The 15,159-nt window shown below is 50.2% G+C and overlaps 2 protein-coding genes and 1 pseudogene across 3 annotated transcripts; 2 read left to right on the plus strand and 1 right to left on the minus strand.

Moving 5' to 3' along the window:
* Positions 1-56: 56 nt before the first annotated feature.
* On the plus strand, positions 57-6,348 carry LOC110298266 (uncharacterized). 2 transcript variants are annotated; one of them, XM_085841806.1, is made up of 5 exons: positions 57-115; positions 3,709-3,909; positions 4,805-4,951; positions 5,360-5,488; positions 5,629-6,348. In XM_085841806.1, the coding sequence occupies exons 1-5, from the start codon at positions 88-90 to the stop codon at positions 5,925-5,927; spliced, it is 804 nt and encodes a 267-aa protein (XP_085697932.1). In that variant the 5' UTR covers positions 57-87; the 3' UTR covers positions 5,928-6,348. The 2 variants fall into 2 exon arrangements, with proteins under 2 accessions (XP_085697932.1, XP_085697933.1); XM_085841807.1 differs by lacking the exon at positions 5,360-5,488.
* A 311-nt stretch (positions 6,349-6,659) lies between these two features.
* On the minus strand, positions 6,660-10,928 carry LOC147003262 (kallikrein-1). The gene is made up of 5 exons (XM_085840920.1): positions 10,822-10,928; positions 8,592-8,751; positions 7,459-7,745; positions 7,221-7,357; positions 6,660-6,857 (listed from the first exon to the last, which is right to left on the minus strand). Exons 1-5 carry the CDS (start codon positions 10,865-10,867, stop codon positions 6,702-6,704), a joined length of 786 nt encoding a protein of 261 aa, XP_085697046.1. The 5' UTR covers positions 10,868-10,928; the 3' UTR covers positions 6,660-6,701.
* Positions 10,929-12,046: 1,118 nt separating this feature from the next.
* LOC147003263 (uncharacterized) lies at positions 12,047-14,912 on the plus strand (annotated as a pseudogene).
* The last annotated feature ends 247 nt before the right edge of the window (positions 14,913-15,159 follow it).

The raw sequence follows: 15,159 nt of genomic DNA on the forward strand, positions 1-15,159 counted from the left end.
AGCACTCAGGGATTTGGGCTAGGTAGCAGTTGGGGGTGGGGTGTGTTCTATGACAGTTGGAGGGGTTCCAAGAGGCTGCGGTTGGCCATGGCCTCAGACACCACCATAAGCCTTCGTGAGTGACCCTGCTGTTAGGGCTGGGCTAGTGGGACTGGATGGAGTATGGATTGGGTAGGACAAGGTGACACTGGGTTAATGAAGGTCTGAGCTAGGCCTGGCTAGATCAGGGTGAGGCAGGACAGAGAGTCTGGAAGGCCTGAGATCTGAACTCATAATTCCTTTTACCCACTCGTGTCTTCCCGTCAATTCCCAGGGCTGCTCTGAACCATTTCTATCTTTTGTACCCATATTTGCCTCCATGCCTCTCTCTGCTACTTTTCTTTCTCATCTGTTTCTCTTTCTTTCCTTTCCCTGAGGCCTCACACAAGACTAGATTTGCTTCTTGCTTTTGAAGACTTCCAGTCTGGGGTTGGTGGGGGGAGGAGAAAGACCCAGCCACAATTTGGTAAGGACTAAGGTAGACAGGCAGACTTCCCAAACAGGAGGGAGTTTCAAAATCCCTTTCCCAAGGAGGGTATGATAATGCATGTTTGCAGTCTCAGCACTCAAAGGCAGGAGGATTACACTGAGTTTGAGCCCATTCTGAAAGTTTGAAAGAGGCTGTTTCAAAATAATAACAAAAACAATGGAAAACATTCTGTTCTTTCCCCAAACTTTCATTTGATGAACTTTAGAGGATTACTCACATTTTATATGTTTTTATATAAATACCTGCATTGTTAGATTTTAATTTATTTTTTACATTCACTTGTTTTAAGATTTAGTTATTTATATTTTTATTTTATGTATATTGGTGTTTTGCTTGCATGCATGTTTGTGTGAGAGTGTCAGATCCAGGCGGGGCGGTGGTGGTGCACGCCTTTAATCCCAGCACTTGGGAGGCAGAGACAGGTGGATTTCTGAGTTCAAGGCCAGCCTGGTCTACAAAGTGAGTTCCAGGACAGCCAGGGCTACACAGAGAAACCCTGTCTTGAAAAACCAAAAAGAAAAAAAAAAAAAAAAAAAAGAGAGTGTCAGATCCTCTGGAACTAGAGTTGCAGACAGTTGTGACCTGGGAATTGAGCCCAGGTCCTCTAGAAGAGCATCCAGTGCTCTCAACTGCTGAGTCCCCTCTCCAGCCTCCATTTATATTTCCTTGTGTGATGTGTGAGTGCTTATGTGTCTGTATGTGCACTATGTGCTTGTAGAGGCCAGAAGAGAGTGTCAGGGTCTCTGGATTTGGACTGCTAGGTAGTGAGTGCTGAGAGCTGAACCCTGACCCATTGCAAGATCCATCCCTGCTCTTAACTCTGAGCATACTCTCCAGCTCCTGTGTGTGTGTGTGTGTGTGTGTGTGTGTGTGTTGGTGGTTGAGAACCACAGGGAATGTGTGGAAGTCAAAGGAGAAATTATGAGAGTCGGATTTTCGTCCACCATGTGGGTTTGTAGGGACTCTGAGGTCATTAGCCTTGGTGGTAAAGCTTCTACCTGTTAAGCCCTATCTTGTTGGCCTATAATTAATTAAGCAATTACTTAACTAATTAATTGTCTTTCTATCTAGCCCTGGCTATGCCTAATATCACTATGTAGCTCAAGTTGGCCTCAAAACCAAGACAATCCACCTGCATCAGTTTCTCAAGTCCTGAGATCATGAGTAGGTGCCACCACAGCAAGCTTGGTCAGATTTCAGTGACTGTGTAATACTGAGAATCCAAGTGTTAATCTTCTGTTTGCTTGCTGTTGGGAGACAGGGTTTCTCTAAATAGCCCTGGCTGGCCTGGAACTCACTCTGTGGACCAGGCTGGTCTCGAAATTACAGAGATCTCTCTGTCTCTGCCTCTAGAGTGCTAGGATTAAAGGTGTGCATCACTACTCCTGGCCTTAGTAAATGTTAATTTTTATTTTAAAGGCCAAAGGGGATTTTTAAGGTGTGCCTGATTATATGATGCATTCTAGTTTAAAAGGTGCAAAAACTGCATCACAGAGCAAGGTGTGGTAGTGCCTGGCACTCAGGAGGCAGAGGCAGTCGGAACACTTTGAGTTCAAGGCCAGCCTGATATACATAGTGAGTTCTGTCTACACACTAAAATCTAAGAGTAAGCTGTATTATAAAATGGAGTGGAACGTGATATATCCCATTGTTGAGATATTTGACTACTACTAATTTGCTTAATTTCAAAATGAAGCGACAGTGGCTTAAATGGTAAACACTTGCTGGACTAGATGGCTCACCCCTGTAATACTAAGACTCAGTGTGCTAAGGCAGGAGGGACACCAGAGTGTTGAAGTCAGTCTGGTCTGCATAGTAAGTTCCGGCCCAATACTGAAGTCCTATCTAAGGGAAAAAAAAAGGCAGCAAAAGCCAAGTCAGCGCAATGGCTCAGCTGGAAAAGGCACTTGCAGCCAAGCCTGAGGGCCTGAGTTCAGTGGATGATGATTGGAATCCACATGGTGGGACTACAGAACTGACTCCCTAGGTCTGACTGCTACATGTGTTCTAAGGCATTTATGATCCCCCTTCCTGACTACAGAAACATACAAACAAACAAATGTAAAAAAAGCCAAAACACACACACACACACACACACACACACACACACACACGCACACACACACACAAACAAACCCTCAAAGCAAAACTGAATAACAGGGCAGGCACTGTAGTTGAGTAGACTGTCCATTTAGCATGCATAAAGCCCTGGACTCCATGCCCAGGCTGGCACAAACCAGGCAGAGTGCTGCAAGCCTGTCATCCCTGCACTGGGGACGCTGAGGCAGGAAGATCAGAAGTGTAAGATGACCCTGAGCTACATTTTGAGGTTAGCCTAGCCTAACCTGGGCCATGTGAGTCCCTTTCTCAAGAAACAGCAACCAGAATATGTCATTTCTATCCAGGAGTCTCATTAAGGGTTCAGTTTGGCAGCTGCATATTTTGGTGCACACCTTTGATCCCAGAACTTAGGAGTCAGGGGCTGGTGGATCTTGGTGAGGTCCAGGTTAGACTGTGCACATAGTGTACTCAGGCCAGTGAAACTACACAGGGAGACTTTGTCTCAAACGTTAAAACATCAAGAAGTCAGCATGGGTTCTGGTACAGAGAAGGGGAAATACCCAGCCACTGACACCTACTTACTGTTGCAGGTTTCAGACCCATCCCCTCTTGTTGTGCATCTAGACTATTTCATCTCTCATGGCAGTTAGCACATTTGACCTGGGTGTATGCATGTGTGCCCTGTAAGCTCCAAGAAGGCCAGGCTAGCCCTAATCCAGGTTGTGAGGAGCTGGCAATCAATTGGCCACCTAGTTCTCCTCTGAGATCTTGGCCTCTGTGCCCAAGTTCTTCTGACAACTACAGTGTTCTTTGCTCTAAAGGACAAGTGAGGAAGCATGCATTCATCCACTTGTGAGTTCTTTCAAGCCCTGGATCATTTATGTATGTCTTCAAGCATACATAATCATGCTGGAATTTGATAGATGTACTGCATCAGAAGAGGCCCGTGCATGAGAACTGAAAGAGTAGAAGTGGTGCTGGAGATTAGCTACAAACAGCATCCACAGGGAACAGGTTTCAGATGGGGGGCGGGGGAAGGAGGAAAAGGATGAAGGTTTGTATGCATCGAGAGAGAGTGAAGAAAACATCCAGGTCCCCAGAACTTTCTCCCTCCCCAGCCGACTTGCTCTCTTCCTGGGAGGAGGACCGCAAGTTGGTCCTACGTGGCTGGTCCCTCACCTTCATCTTCCTGGCAACTTTGTTGGTGTTCAGCGTGGTGGATGGGCGGATGGCCTATGTGCATGGTCCGTACACTGGTTTCATCGGTCTCTGGATTGACTGCAGGAGGCATAAGTGTGCCAACGTGGGACAATTCACTGGTCAGTGTATACATAGACTGGGGGGGGGGTTCTCCCATTGGGTGCTAGAGGTGACTGTGGGGGTGGGACACTGGCCCTCTCACGGGAGTCTTTCTGGGGGAGTAGGTTAGGGCTCACAGTGGGTCCATCATTGATGGTGGGTAACCCTGTGAGTGGCAGTAGAGTTATTTTTGAATTTCTAGGTAGTGATTTTGGTAATGTGAGTGGAGATGATGTCTTCACCCCCCTTTTCTGGACAGAGGGAGAGGCTTGCTGAAGCTAGAACCCAGTGTCCTACGCAAACACCCCACAGGGGCTCTACCACTAAGCTACATACAACACCCCCAGAAGAACCTCATTGGAGGATTCTAGGCAGGTGCTGTTCCTCTGAATGTTGCCACAGCCCCTTAGTGGGGATGGATTCTAGACAGCTACATTCCCATCCTCTGCCTTGTTTGAAACAGGGTCTCATTTAGCCCAGGCTGGCCTCCAGCTCAATATGTATCTGTGGACTACCTTGTGTTTCTGATCATCCTCCCAGGAGCGGGCTGTCAGGCTCAGCTCAGACTCAGCTCAGCACAGTGCTCAGGGTGAAATGAAGGAATGCTTGCCTGCTAGGCAAGCATTCTGCCAATGAAGCCACAACCCCAGGACCCCTCGACTGCTTTTACCTTGTATTTTGAGAGAGAAAAGATCCATGTGTCTCTAAACTGCTGAGGCAGGCCTTGAAAATGCACTCCTCCCCAGCTGCTGAGTACTTAGGTTGGGATCCTCATGGTGTAAGAGAAAGGAGAGAGCGAGCTACAGTGAGAGAGAGAAAAAGAGAGTGGGAGAGAGAGAGAGAGAGAGAGAGAGAGAGAGAGAGAGAGAGATATTTTGGGGTAACTGCAGTTATCTCTCTGACTCTCCTTCCCAGTTTACATTCACATGAGCAAGGGCTTCGTATTTCTGGCCCTGGCACTATGCCTCATCCTCCTGCCCACCATGTTCCTCTCCTTTCGACCAGTCTGCCGCCGCCTGAAAACAATAGACTTCATCTTCAGTTTCCTCAGCATTGTCATCGGTAAGTGTTGGCAAGGACAGGGTGACTGGGGATCCTCCACCCAACCCCAGAGCCTCCTCCTACCCAGAGGTGTGGCTAGATTTCCAGTTCTGCTGCTCCTAGGGAGAGGGGTGTCTCTGTGTCTCTCTTGGGCTTTCTCTGTATCTCAGGCTGACTGTGGACTCACTCTGTAGTCCATGCTGGCTTTGAATATGCCATTCTCTTGCCTCAGCATCAAAAGTAGCTGGGTTTAAAAGCTTATGCCTACTATTTGTGACTGATGGCCTTGTTTCCCAGTTTCTATTCCCCCTTGAGTATGTATCAATTTGTCTTGGTGTGTGTGTGTGGTTTTGTCTGTCTCTCTCCTTTTGGGGGTGGTGGTGTTCCCTGTCTAGCCTTCTGTCCTTCTCTGGCCCCACCCCAGTGCAGGACTCCTGATTCTCCTCAGCCTGACTTTCTTTGTGGTCAACTGCAATAGGCTGCGCCCGAGGCCACAGGTATCCTACCATCTGGCCTTCTACCTGTGCTGTTGTGCCATGGTCTTGATGCTGTGGGCCGGTGAGGGCGGGGCCTCGGATGGAAGGGCGGTGCCTGGGCTGGGCAGGGGCGGAGCCCAGGAAAGGGGGTCAGCCTCCAGGGCCTAACTGGGGCTTGGGTTGGGGCTCTGAGTCGAGTGCCCACGGGGTCTTTTCCCACAGGAACTTTGTCCTTCCTCAACCAAGTGCGAACGTGGAGCTACAGTATGCCTTCCATGGAGCGTAGGCTCAGCTACTTCCGTTGGGCCTCGAGACACCACTCATTGCATTTGCAGCAGCAGACCATTATGGACAGGAACTTGGAGCCTGTCCAGAAGTTGTCTGCTGTAACCAGCTTTGTGAACTCCCATGGGACTCTCCAACAGAGGGATTCCTCAACTTCTCAGGACACTGATGAGTCCCCGTGGCCAGATGCCTCCACCTCAGTTCCTGTGGCTCAGTTTCCATCAGACCTCCCTTGAGGTGCCATACTTCCCCTGAGAGCAGGTTGCACCCTGGGGACACAGGTGGCAAGCCCCGCTCCCCGCGGTCGGTCCTACTCCTTGCTGCCTGAGTCTTGGTAGGGATCCTTCTCTGGAAGTTCTCCAATACTCTCAGCTGTGGCTGTGTCCCCAGCAGACACTGGTTTGTGGTCCCGAAAGCAGCAGCAGTGTGGCCCTTTTCCCAAGATGGACGTTGCCTCCCATTCCGCCATAGTCACTCTTCATCCTTTGGTCCAGCCATACCAGAGACATCCCCTCCTGGGGCTCCAGGTGGACAGTCTGCAGCCTGGGCTTGGGGCCAGTCCCTGCCCTTCTGTGGACAGACTCTTCCTCAGGGAGTCAAGGTTTAATTAACATAACACCGCTGCCCAACTCAATAAAACTTGGTCTGCAGTCTAAATTCTCAGTGTCTGACTGTTTATCATCTCTTCTGCTTCCAGTGTAGGGTTAGGCCTAGCTGGAGTCAATCATTCAGATGTCTCTAGCCTTTTCCTGTGTGATCTGAACATTTTCCTTGCCAGAGGAGACTCATGTAGCATCCCTGACATGGTCTGAGATTTTGTCTGCATTTGTATCAACCCCTATCTCCGTAGCCAACTGTACATGTACTCCTTGCTATTCTACTTTGGAAGTCCTGACCTTAGCTGAGTGAACCATGACTGGGTACTGCACATCAGAAGGCCAGAGAATGTCAGAACTTGAACTCATTTGCTGCATGGTGGGCTTTATTGAGAACATGGGACAATGTGACACTCAGTCATTTTCAGCCATAGTGTCTCTTATCCAGGTGTTGAAATTAAAAACTCTGGTGTAGATACCCGGCACATTGGGTTTACCGCAAGGGCTAGGGCCCCATGATGTGATACCTTGTAGAACACCATCACAGATCAGTGGGCCTCCTGAGTCACCCTGAGAGAAGGACAGGGACAGGAGTAAGGCAGGACCTGCCTTTGGAGTTCTACTTGACAACCTGGAACTGACTCCCAGGGCAGGAATACAGGGACTCTTAAGAGGCAGCTCTGACCAGTAGGTGAGGGAATCCAGCTCTTAGGAGGCCATCTTTTCCAGGGACATGGGGTTGGGGTGAGGGGTGGATGGGACAGTCCCCTAAGCCAAGTCACAGAGAAGAAATAGTACCAGCTACAGGATCCTCCCCTTCCAGGGCGCATCCCTTCCGTAGGGAAGGATGCAAAGAGCCTGCCCAGTCAGGGTGTTGAAGTGGGAACCAAGAACCTCAGCCCTTCACCTCACTGCAGAGAGGGTCTGTCTTACCGCACAAGTGTCTTTGCCTCCATCCATATCTCCTGCACACAGCATGGCATCTGTCACCTTCTCTATGTGGGCTTTGGCACAGTTCTCATTAGGCAGGAGCTTGAGGTTCACACACTGGAGATCATCTGGGTATTCATCTGTGAATCAGGAGGGCAAGAGTGTGGTGAGCACTGGCCAGCTCAGTCAGTCCTCTTTGCCCCTCACCGCCACCCCTCTCTGTTGTTTGGACCAGACCCACATTTGACGGGTGTAATGCTGCCCCAGCCTGAGGCTAGGCATGAGCTCCCCAGCTTGGGCTCCTCAGTGGGCAGGTCGATGGGCTTCACAACATCTGTGATGTCAGCAGGCTTTTTGAGGCGGAGCAGCATCAGGTCATTGCTGTAGTCGTCCTCAGGTTGTGGGGTGTGCTCATTCAGGAGGCTCATGTTGAAGTCAGGGTGAGGGATGGCTTTGCTGACAAGCCGGTGTTGGGCAGAGGGTTCATCCTCCAAAAAGTTGTTTTTGCCCAGCCAAACCTGGTACTTGCTGGGGGTCAGGGAAGGCGATAGAGCAAGTGAGAGGAGGTAACCAGGGAGATTGGGCAGAGTAAGGGGAAGAGTCGGGGAAGGGAGGGAGGAAGAAGAGAGACTCAGAGACAGAAACACGGAAAGACAGACAGACAGACAGACACACAAATACATATAGAGTCGGAGAGGCTGAAAGAGACAGAGACAGGAACAGAAGACAAAGTAAAAGGGGACAGGGAGGAGGGGCAGGCCTGAGAGCTGCTCAGGTGCAGCTAGGACAGGGCTGAACTACCCCAGCAGGTAAGGCCTGGCCTGCAGCCCAAGGTCTGAGCTCTCCCCACTCACACCCTAGCATCCACCTCTCTCTGGTTATTCAGTTACCATACCCAGCTCCAGCTCTGATCAGCCATTCTCTGTGTGTCCTTAGAGTGGACAGGAAGTCCTAAAGTTCCAGCTGGTCTGAAGAGAGTGAGGACTTCTTTCAAAGCCTACCCTCAGAGACAGCACTTTCTATCCTGAGGGGCCCTAAAGTCCTGGTCCCCACTATGGGCAGTAGTGATAAAAGAGAACACATGAGACCCAGAACCAGAAAGGTGTGCCCAGAGTCCCAAGGCAGAGACACACAGTGACAGATGGCCACGGAGACACTCAAATGTGAATACAGACAGGAGATACACAGACAACAAGACAGAAAAGAAAGTAACAGGACTCTGTACATAAACCTGGATGGAGGAGCAAATAGAGAACCAGGAGGCCATTGATAGACTTTCAGCCAGTCCCCCACTCTGCCCTTCAGTACCCCAGCCTGACCTGGAGTCATGTTCTCTGGCTGCTACCCTGCTTTCCTGTTTCCACCCTTACTCACTCATTAGAGCAGTGGGCAGCTGTGAGAACCCAGTTGGCGTTCAGCAGGATTCCCCCACATTGATATTTGGTGAAGCGGTACACAGCCACTTGCCAGGGTTGGGAGTTCTTCTCACAGTTAAATCCTCCAACAATTCGAGACTGGACAGGAGGTGCAGCATCTGCAGTAAGGGCAATGGGGGAAGAGAGGATTGGCACAGATATGGAGGTGAACTGCTGCGGGACATTTTTAAGCAGGGCTGGGATCAGGGGACATGGTCAGGAGATCCGGGGAAGGGACCCATATATGGCTGGTCCTGGATAGGGAGATCTATGCCGTGGGTATAGAAAGAACTTTTGAAACAAGACTCAGGTATAGTGTCAGGCCACTTTATAGTTTTGGGCTAAGGGATGGCAGGGCAACCAGAGAGAGACAGACAAAGAGAGAAAGAGAGTGAGAGAGACAGAGAGAGGTGGGATTTCACTTCATTCTTGAACCAATGAGAGTGAATTCAGAGGCCAAGAGGCTTTGGCATTAGAGTCTGCAAGTCTTGAGAAGAGTCAGGGGCTGGGCTGGGTTTTGGGAATTCTGGAAAAGGTGAGGTCTCAGAAAATTGGATTTGAATGAATAAATGAAACCAGAAAGGGAGCTTGGGGTTGATTTGGGGTTTCTTGGATTGGGCATGAAGTGGCCAGCTAGGATGGGAGAAAATGAGGGTTTCCAGATCAAAGGGGCAGGGTCAAGGCTACCGCGTGGGCTCCTGTTAGGGTCTGTGGTGGAGATGACATCTAAGAGGGGTGGGGCTCCCTAAGAAAGGAGTTTGAGATGAGACAAGCAGTGAGAGAAGGAAATTCTGGGGGTCTGTGACAGACAGGCTCTGCTTCCTGTGGAGGTGGGCAAGTGATCTGGGTATTGGAGAGGCTCAGGGTTCTCTTGGAGGCAGCCTCTGGACAGACGTGGAAAAGGAGTTAAAGCCAGTCAGGCCACTGTGAGCAGAGGAAGACACACTGATGTGAGGTACTAGGGTTAGGTATTGCGGTCTTTGGGGTGTGCTGCACAGAGTGGGAACTAGAGCTGTGCTATGGGGCTCTGATGAGAAAGTACAGGAGCCTGTGGTGCAGGGAGTGCGGCATGAGGGGGAAGAGGAGGCCAAGGCATAGCATTTGGAAAAAAAGGAAATCTTGGCAAGCTATGCATAGCTGCACTTCTCTGTAATCCTAGCACACATCAGGCTGAGGCAGAGGGATTGCCATGGACTGAAGACAAGCCTGGGCTACATCATGAGACACTAACTCAGAACTTATTCCCAAGACCTTGGCAGGAGATGGCTTGGTTGCTACAGGATTGGCCCTGTAAGTATTAAGACCGGAGAAGAACCTTCAATACCCCAGGGAAAAAGTCAGGTGTGATGCTGTGTGCCTGTAACCCCAGAGCTGGGGAGTTGGAAACAGGAGGATTCCCCCGAGGCTTGCTGGACAGCCATCTTAGCCTAACAGGAACTCTCTATACAGTGAGAGACCCAGTCTCAGGTGGCGAGTGATTGGTTAAGATACTTGATGTCCACATCTGGCACCTGCTACCTGACTCCTCTTATAAAACCCAGACTAAACCAAAAAGCCATTGAGAAGGGACATGAACATTTTCCCCACACCAGAAAGTGGGGGGCAGGGGGGACCATCTTATGTCACAAGCCAATTTGAGAAGTGAAAGTTTTGGTAAAAACTGAGCAACTTGGGATGATGGGGGACCAGTTGTCAGCATGTGGACAGTACAGCTGAAGGCTGGCAGCTGCTGGACAGCCTAAGGTTCTATTGGGGGATTTAGGCAAGCCTCTGACTCAAGGTTTGGGCTATGAGGCTTTAGGAAAAGCAATGAACTTGAGGGACATCTGAGGTCCTAAGGTTGGTAAGAGGTTGGGTTCCTTACAAAGACTGGAGAAGGCCAGAGATGGTCAGGTGTCTAAGGAAGAGGAGAAAGTTCTGGAAAGTGGGAGTGGACAGAGGCCTGTCCTGGGAGCAAGGACTGTGAGGGACCTGGCACTGTGCAGGGCAGAGAAGGAGGAGCAGGTGGTGTTCATTATGTAGCTGGGATGAGGGGAGAGGGGAGAGGGGAGAGGGGAGAGGGGAGAGGGGAGAGGGGAGAGGGGAGAGGGGAGAGGGGAGAGGGGAGAGGGGAGAAGGGAAAGGGATGGCCAGGGCCAAAGGCAGCAGGAGAGTCAAGGCTCTGTCCCCTCCCCCTTCCCTTATCTCACCAATCCCTCCTAGGGACAGGGCAAGGAACAGGATCAGGAACCACATGGTAACAGGTGTCCAGGAGCTGCAGGCAGTGATCTTGGAGCTGTAGAGGCTCCTCAGGAGATTTTAAATACCCTCATTCTCCCCACAGCCCCACCCCTGCCGTGTTGGCAGCCAGATGCTGGCCAAAGCCCTGCCCTTCCTGAGAGAGTTGGACTCCCTTCTCCCACCCTCATGGCTGTGGGAGGGGAAGGCCCCGTTGCACCTGCTCTCCTGTAGGCCCTAGGTCACCTTGGATACCTTCCCAGGTCTGAGATTGGGTGGGGCAGGTCCTGTTGCTCCTGGAGCTGTTAGTGTTATGGTGACCTAAGCCAGGTGGCAAGGTCAGGGGCGATGGTGAAGGGATGTGAAAGGAAGGTGGAGGAGCCAGTGACCCCCAACCCACTGCTGTAAGCAAGGTCATATACCTCTAGTCCAAGGTTACCCTAGAAACCAGCAGTTAGCACGCATTCTTTGCACCGTTGATAGCCAAGATAGCTGCAAGCTTCCTGTAGATACACATCCTTTTTTGGAGAATGCCAAAATTATTACCTTTTTGGACTTGGAACTCTGGGTCACTGATTTTATTGTTTCATGAGAGGTTTGGGAGCTGGGTGTAGTGGTGCAAATCTTCAGTACCAGCACTTTGAAGCCAGAGGCTGGTTTATCTGTGTCATTTTAGGCTTTAGTATTCTGTGATGTAGACCATCCTAGTTTACATAGTGACTTTCAAGACAGCAGGGTAATATATAGTGCTGTCTCCAAACAAGCCAATAAAATAAAATGAATAAAAGTTATGGTACACATTACCATGGTCTAGTGACACTTTGATTCAAGAATAAGAGAATTCAGGTTATTCCAGTGGAGTGTCACCCATCCTGAACAGTGTTGGGATAACAATGACTATTTTCTTCCTCATTTCCAAGATCCTGAGCTACATTTTGAGGTTAGCCCAGCCTGGGCCATGTGAGACCCTTTCTCAAGAAACAACAACCAGAAAATGTCACTTTCCTCCAGGAGCCTCATTAAGGGTTCAGTTTGGCAGCTGCATATTTTGGTGCACACCTTTGATCCCAGAACTTAGGAGTCAGGGGCTGGTGGATCTTGGTGAGGTCCAGGTTAGACTGTGCACATAGTGTATTCAGGCCAGTGAAACTACACAGGGAGACTTTGTCTCAAACGTTAAAACATCAAGAAGTCAGCATGGGTTCTGGTACAGGGAAGGGGAAATACCCAGCCTTTGACCCCTACTTACTGTTGCAGGTTTCAGACCCATCCCCTCTTGTTGAGCATCTAAACTATTTCAGCTCTCATGGCAGTTAGCACATTTGACCTGGGTGTATGCATGTGTGCCCTGTAAGCTCCAAGAAGGCCAGGCTAGCCCTAATCCAGGGTAAGTGAGGAGCTGGCAATCAATTGGCCCCCTAGTTCTCCTCTGAGTCCTTGGCCTCTGTGCCCAAGTTCTTCTGACAACTACACTGTTCTTTGCTCTAAAGGACAAGTGAGGAAGCATGCATTCATCCACTTGTGAGTTCTTTCAAGCCCTGGATCATTTATGTATGTCTTCAAGCATACATTATCATGCTGGAATTTGATAGGTGTACTGCATCAGAAGAGGCCCGTGCATGAGAACTGAAAGAGTAGAAGTGGTGCTGGAGATTAGCTACAAACAGCATCCACAGGGAACAGGTTTCAGATGGGGAGGAAAGGAGGAAAAGGATGAAGGTTTGTATGCATCGAGAGAGAGTGAAGAAAACATCCAGGTCCCCAGAACTTTCTCCCTCCCCAGTTGACTTGCTCTCTTCCTGGGAGGAGGACCTCAAGTTGGTCCTACGTGGCTGGTCCCTCACCTTCATTTCCTTGCAACTTTGTTGGTGTTCAGTGTGGTGAATGGGTAGATGATCTATATGCATGGTCTGTACACTGGTTTCATTTGCCTCTGGATTGACTGCAGGAGGCATAAGTGTGCCAATGTGGGACAATTCACTGGTCAGTGTATACATAGACTGGGGGGTCCTTGTATTGGGTGGTAGAGGTGATTGTGGGGGAGAGCCAGTGGCATTCTCCCAGGAGTCTCTTTGGGAGTGTAGGTTAAAGCTCACAGTGGGTCCATCATTGTTGGTGGTAACTCTACCACCAGTGGTGGTAGAGTTATTTTTGAATCTCTAAGTAGTGATTTTGGTAATGGAGGTGATGTTTTTTCTTTTTTGTTTTTGTTTTTTTTGTGGGGGAGGGTGTTGCTGAAGGCAGAACCCAGAGCCTTATACACACAGGCCACAGGGTCTCTATCACTAAGCCACACCCCCAGAAGAACCTCATTGGAGGACTCTAGGCAGGTGCTGTACCTCTGAAACATTTCCTGCCCCTCCTTGTGGGATGGATTCTAGACAGGTGCTGAGGTACACTTCATTCCTCTGCCTTGTTTGTGACAGGTCTATGTAGTCCAGGCTGGCTTCCAGCTCATTGTGTATCTGTGGACAACCATGATTTTCTGATCCTCGTCCTAAGTGTAGGAATCACAGGCATGTGCTGCAGACTCAGCTCAGCACAGTGCAGAGGATGAAATGCAGGATGCTCACAGCTAGGCAAGCATTCTGCCAACTAAGACACAACACCAGGACCCCTCAACTGCCCTTACCTTGTGTTTGGAAACAGATAAGATCCATGTGTCTCTAAATTGTTCAGGCAGGAGATGAAAATGCATTCCTCCCCAGCTGCTGGAGTACATAGGTTGGGCTCCTCATGGTGTGAGAAGAAGAGATAGAGGAAGAGAGAGGGAGAGAGAGTGATAGACGAGAGAGCAAAAGAGAGAGAGAAAGGGAGACAGAGAGAGGGGAGGATGTTGGGGTAACTGTAGTTATCTCTCTGACTCTCCTCTCCAGTTCACATTCACATGAGCAAGGGCTTCGTATTTCTGGCCCTGGCACTATGCCTCATCCTCCTGTCCATCATGTTTCTCTCCTTTTGACCAGTCTGCTGCCACCTGAACAAGATAGACTTCATCTTCAGTTTCCTCAGCATTGTCATCGGTAAGTGTTGGCAAGGACAGGGGTGACTGGGGATCCTCCACCCAACCCCAGAGCCTCCTCCTACCCAGAGGTGTGGCTAGATTTCCAGTTCTGCTGCTCCTAGGGAGAGGGGTGTCTCTGTGTCTCTCTTGGGCTTTCTCTGTATCCCAGGCTGACTGTGGACTCACTCTGTAGTCCATGCTGGCTTTGAATATGCCATTCTCTTGCCCCAGCATCATAAGTAGCTGGGATTAAAAGCTTATGCCTACTATTTGTGACTGATGGCCTTCTCTTACAGTTTCCCTTCCTCTCTGAGTATGTATCCATTTGTCCTGTGTGTGTGTGTTTGTGTGTGTATATGTAGGTGTATACACACGTGTGTCTAATTGTGGCAGGTCAGGGATTTTTCTCTCTTTCTCTCTCTTTTAGGGGTGGTGGTGTTCCCTGTCTAGCCTTCTGGCCTTCTGTCCTTCTCTGGCCCCAACCCCAGTGCAGGGCTCCTGATTCTCCTCAGCCTGACTCTTTGTGGTCAACTGCAATAGGCTGCGCCTGAGGCCACAGGTATCCTACCATCTGGCCTTCTACCTGTGCTGTTGTGCCATGGTCTTGATGCTGTGGGCCGGTAAGGGCGGGGCCTCGGATGGAGGGGCGGTGCCTGGGCTGGGCAGGGGTGGAGCCCAGGAAAGGGGATCAGTCTCCAGGGCTGAGTTAGGGCTTGGGGTGGTGCTCTGAGTCCAGTGCTCAAGGGTTCCCTTGTCACAGGAACTTTGTCCTTCCTCAACCAGGTGCGGATGTGGAGCTACAGTTTGCCTTCCATGGAGCAGAGGCTCAGCTACTTCCGTTGGGCGGCTTGACACCACTCATTGCATTTGCAGCAGCAGACCATTTTGGACAGGAACTTGGAGCCCGTCCAGAAGCTGTCTGATGTAACCAGCTTTGTGAACTATCATGGGGCTCTCCAACAGAGGGACACTGCAACTTCTCAGGACACTGATGAGTCTCCGCAGCAAGATGCCTCCACCTCTGTCCCTGTGGCTCAGTTTCCATCAGACCTCCCTTGAGGTGCCATACTTCCCCTGAGAGTAGGTTGCACCCTCGGGACACAGGTGGCAATCCCTGCTCCCTGCGGTCGGTCCTACTCCTTGCTGCCTGAGTCTTGGAAGGGACTCTTCTCTGGAAGTCCTCCAATACTCTCAGTTGTGGCTGTGTCCCTCTGAGCAGACTATGGTTTGTGGTCCTGAGCAGCGGGAGTAGTGTGGCCCTTTTCAGAAAATGAGCAATGTTCCTGCCCCACCTTAGACATGACAT

This window comes from Mus caroli, unplaced genomic scaffold (genome assembly GCF_978045245.1).
Source record: "Mus caroli unplaced genomic scaffold, Mus_caroli_1 scaffold_8, whole genome shotgun sequence".
Classification (NCBI taxonomy): domain Eukaryota; kingdom Metazoa; phylum Chordata; class Mammalia; order Rodentia; family Muridae; genus Mus; species Mus caroli.

What these genes read in the sequence shown, in the direction of transcription:
- LOC110298266 (XM_085841806.1), top strand. Translation starts at nt 88, where the DNA reads ATGGCCTCAGACACCACCATAAGCCTTC. An exon ending in TTTCCTCAGCATTGTCATCG is followed by an intron (nt 4,952 to 5,359) that starts GTAAGTGTTGGC and finishes ACCCCAGTGCAG; the next exon opens with GACTCCTGATTCTCCTCAGC. An exon ending in GGTCTTGATGCTGTGGGCCG is followed by an intron (nt 5,489 to 5,628) that starts GTGAGGGCGGGG and finishes CTTTTCCCACAG; the next exon opens with GAACTTTGTCCTTCCTCAAC.
- LOC147003262 (XM_085840920.1), bottom strand. Translation starts at nt 10,867, where the DNA reads ATGTGGTTCCTGATCCTGTTCCTTGCCCTGTCCCTAGGAGGGATTG. An exon ending in CCTGTCCCTAGGAGGGATTG is followed by an intron (nt 8,752 to 10,821) that starts GTGAGATAAGGG and finishes CCCTTACTGCAG; the next exon opens with ATGCTGCACCTCCTGTCCAG. An exon ending in CAGCATTACACCCGTCAAAT is followed by an intron (nt 7,358 to 7,458) that starts GTGGGTCTGGTC and finishes CCTGATTCACAG; the next exon opens with ATGAATACCCAGATGATCTC.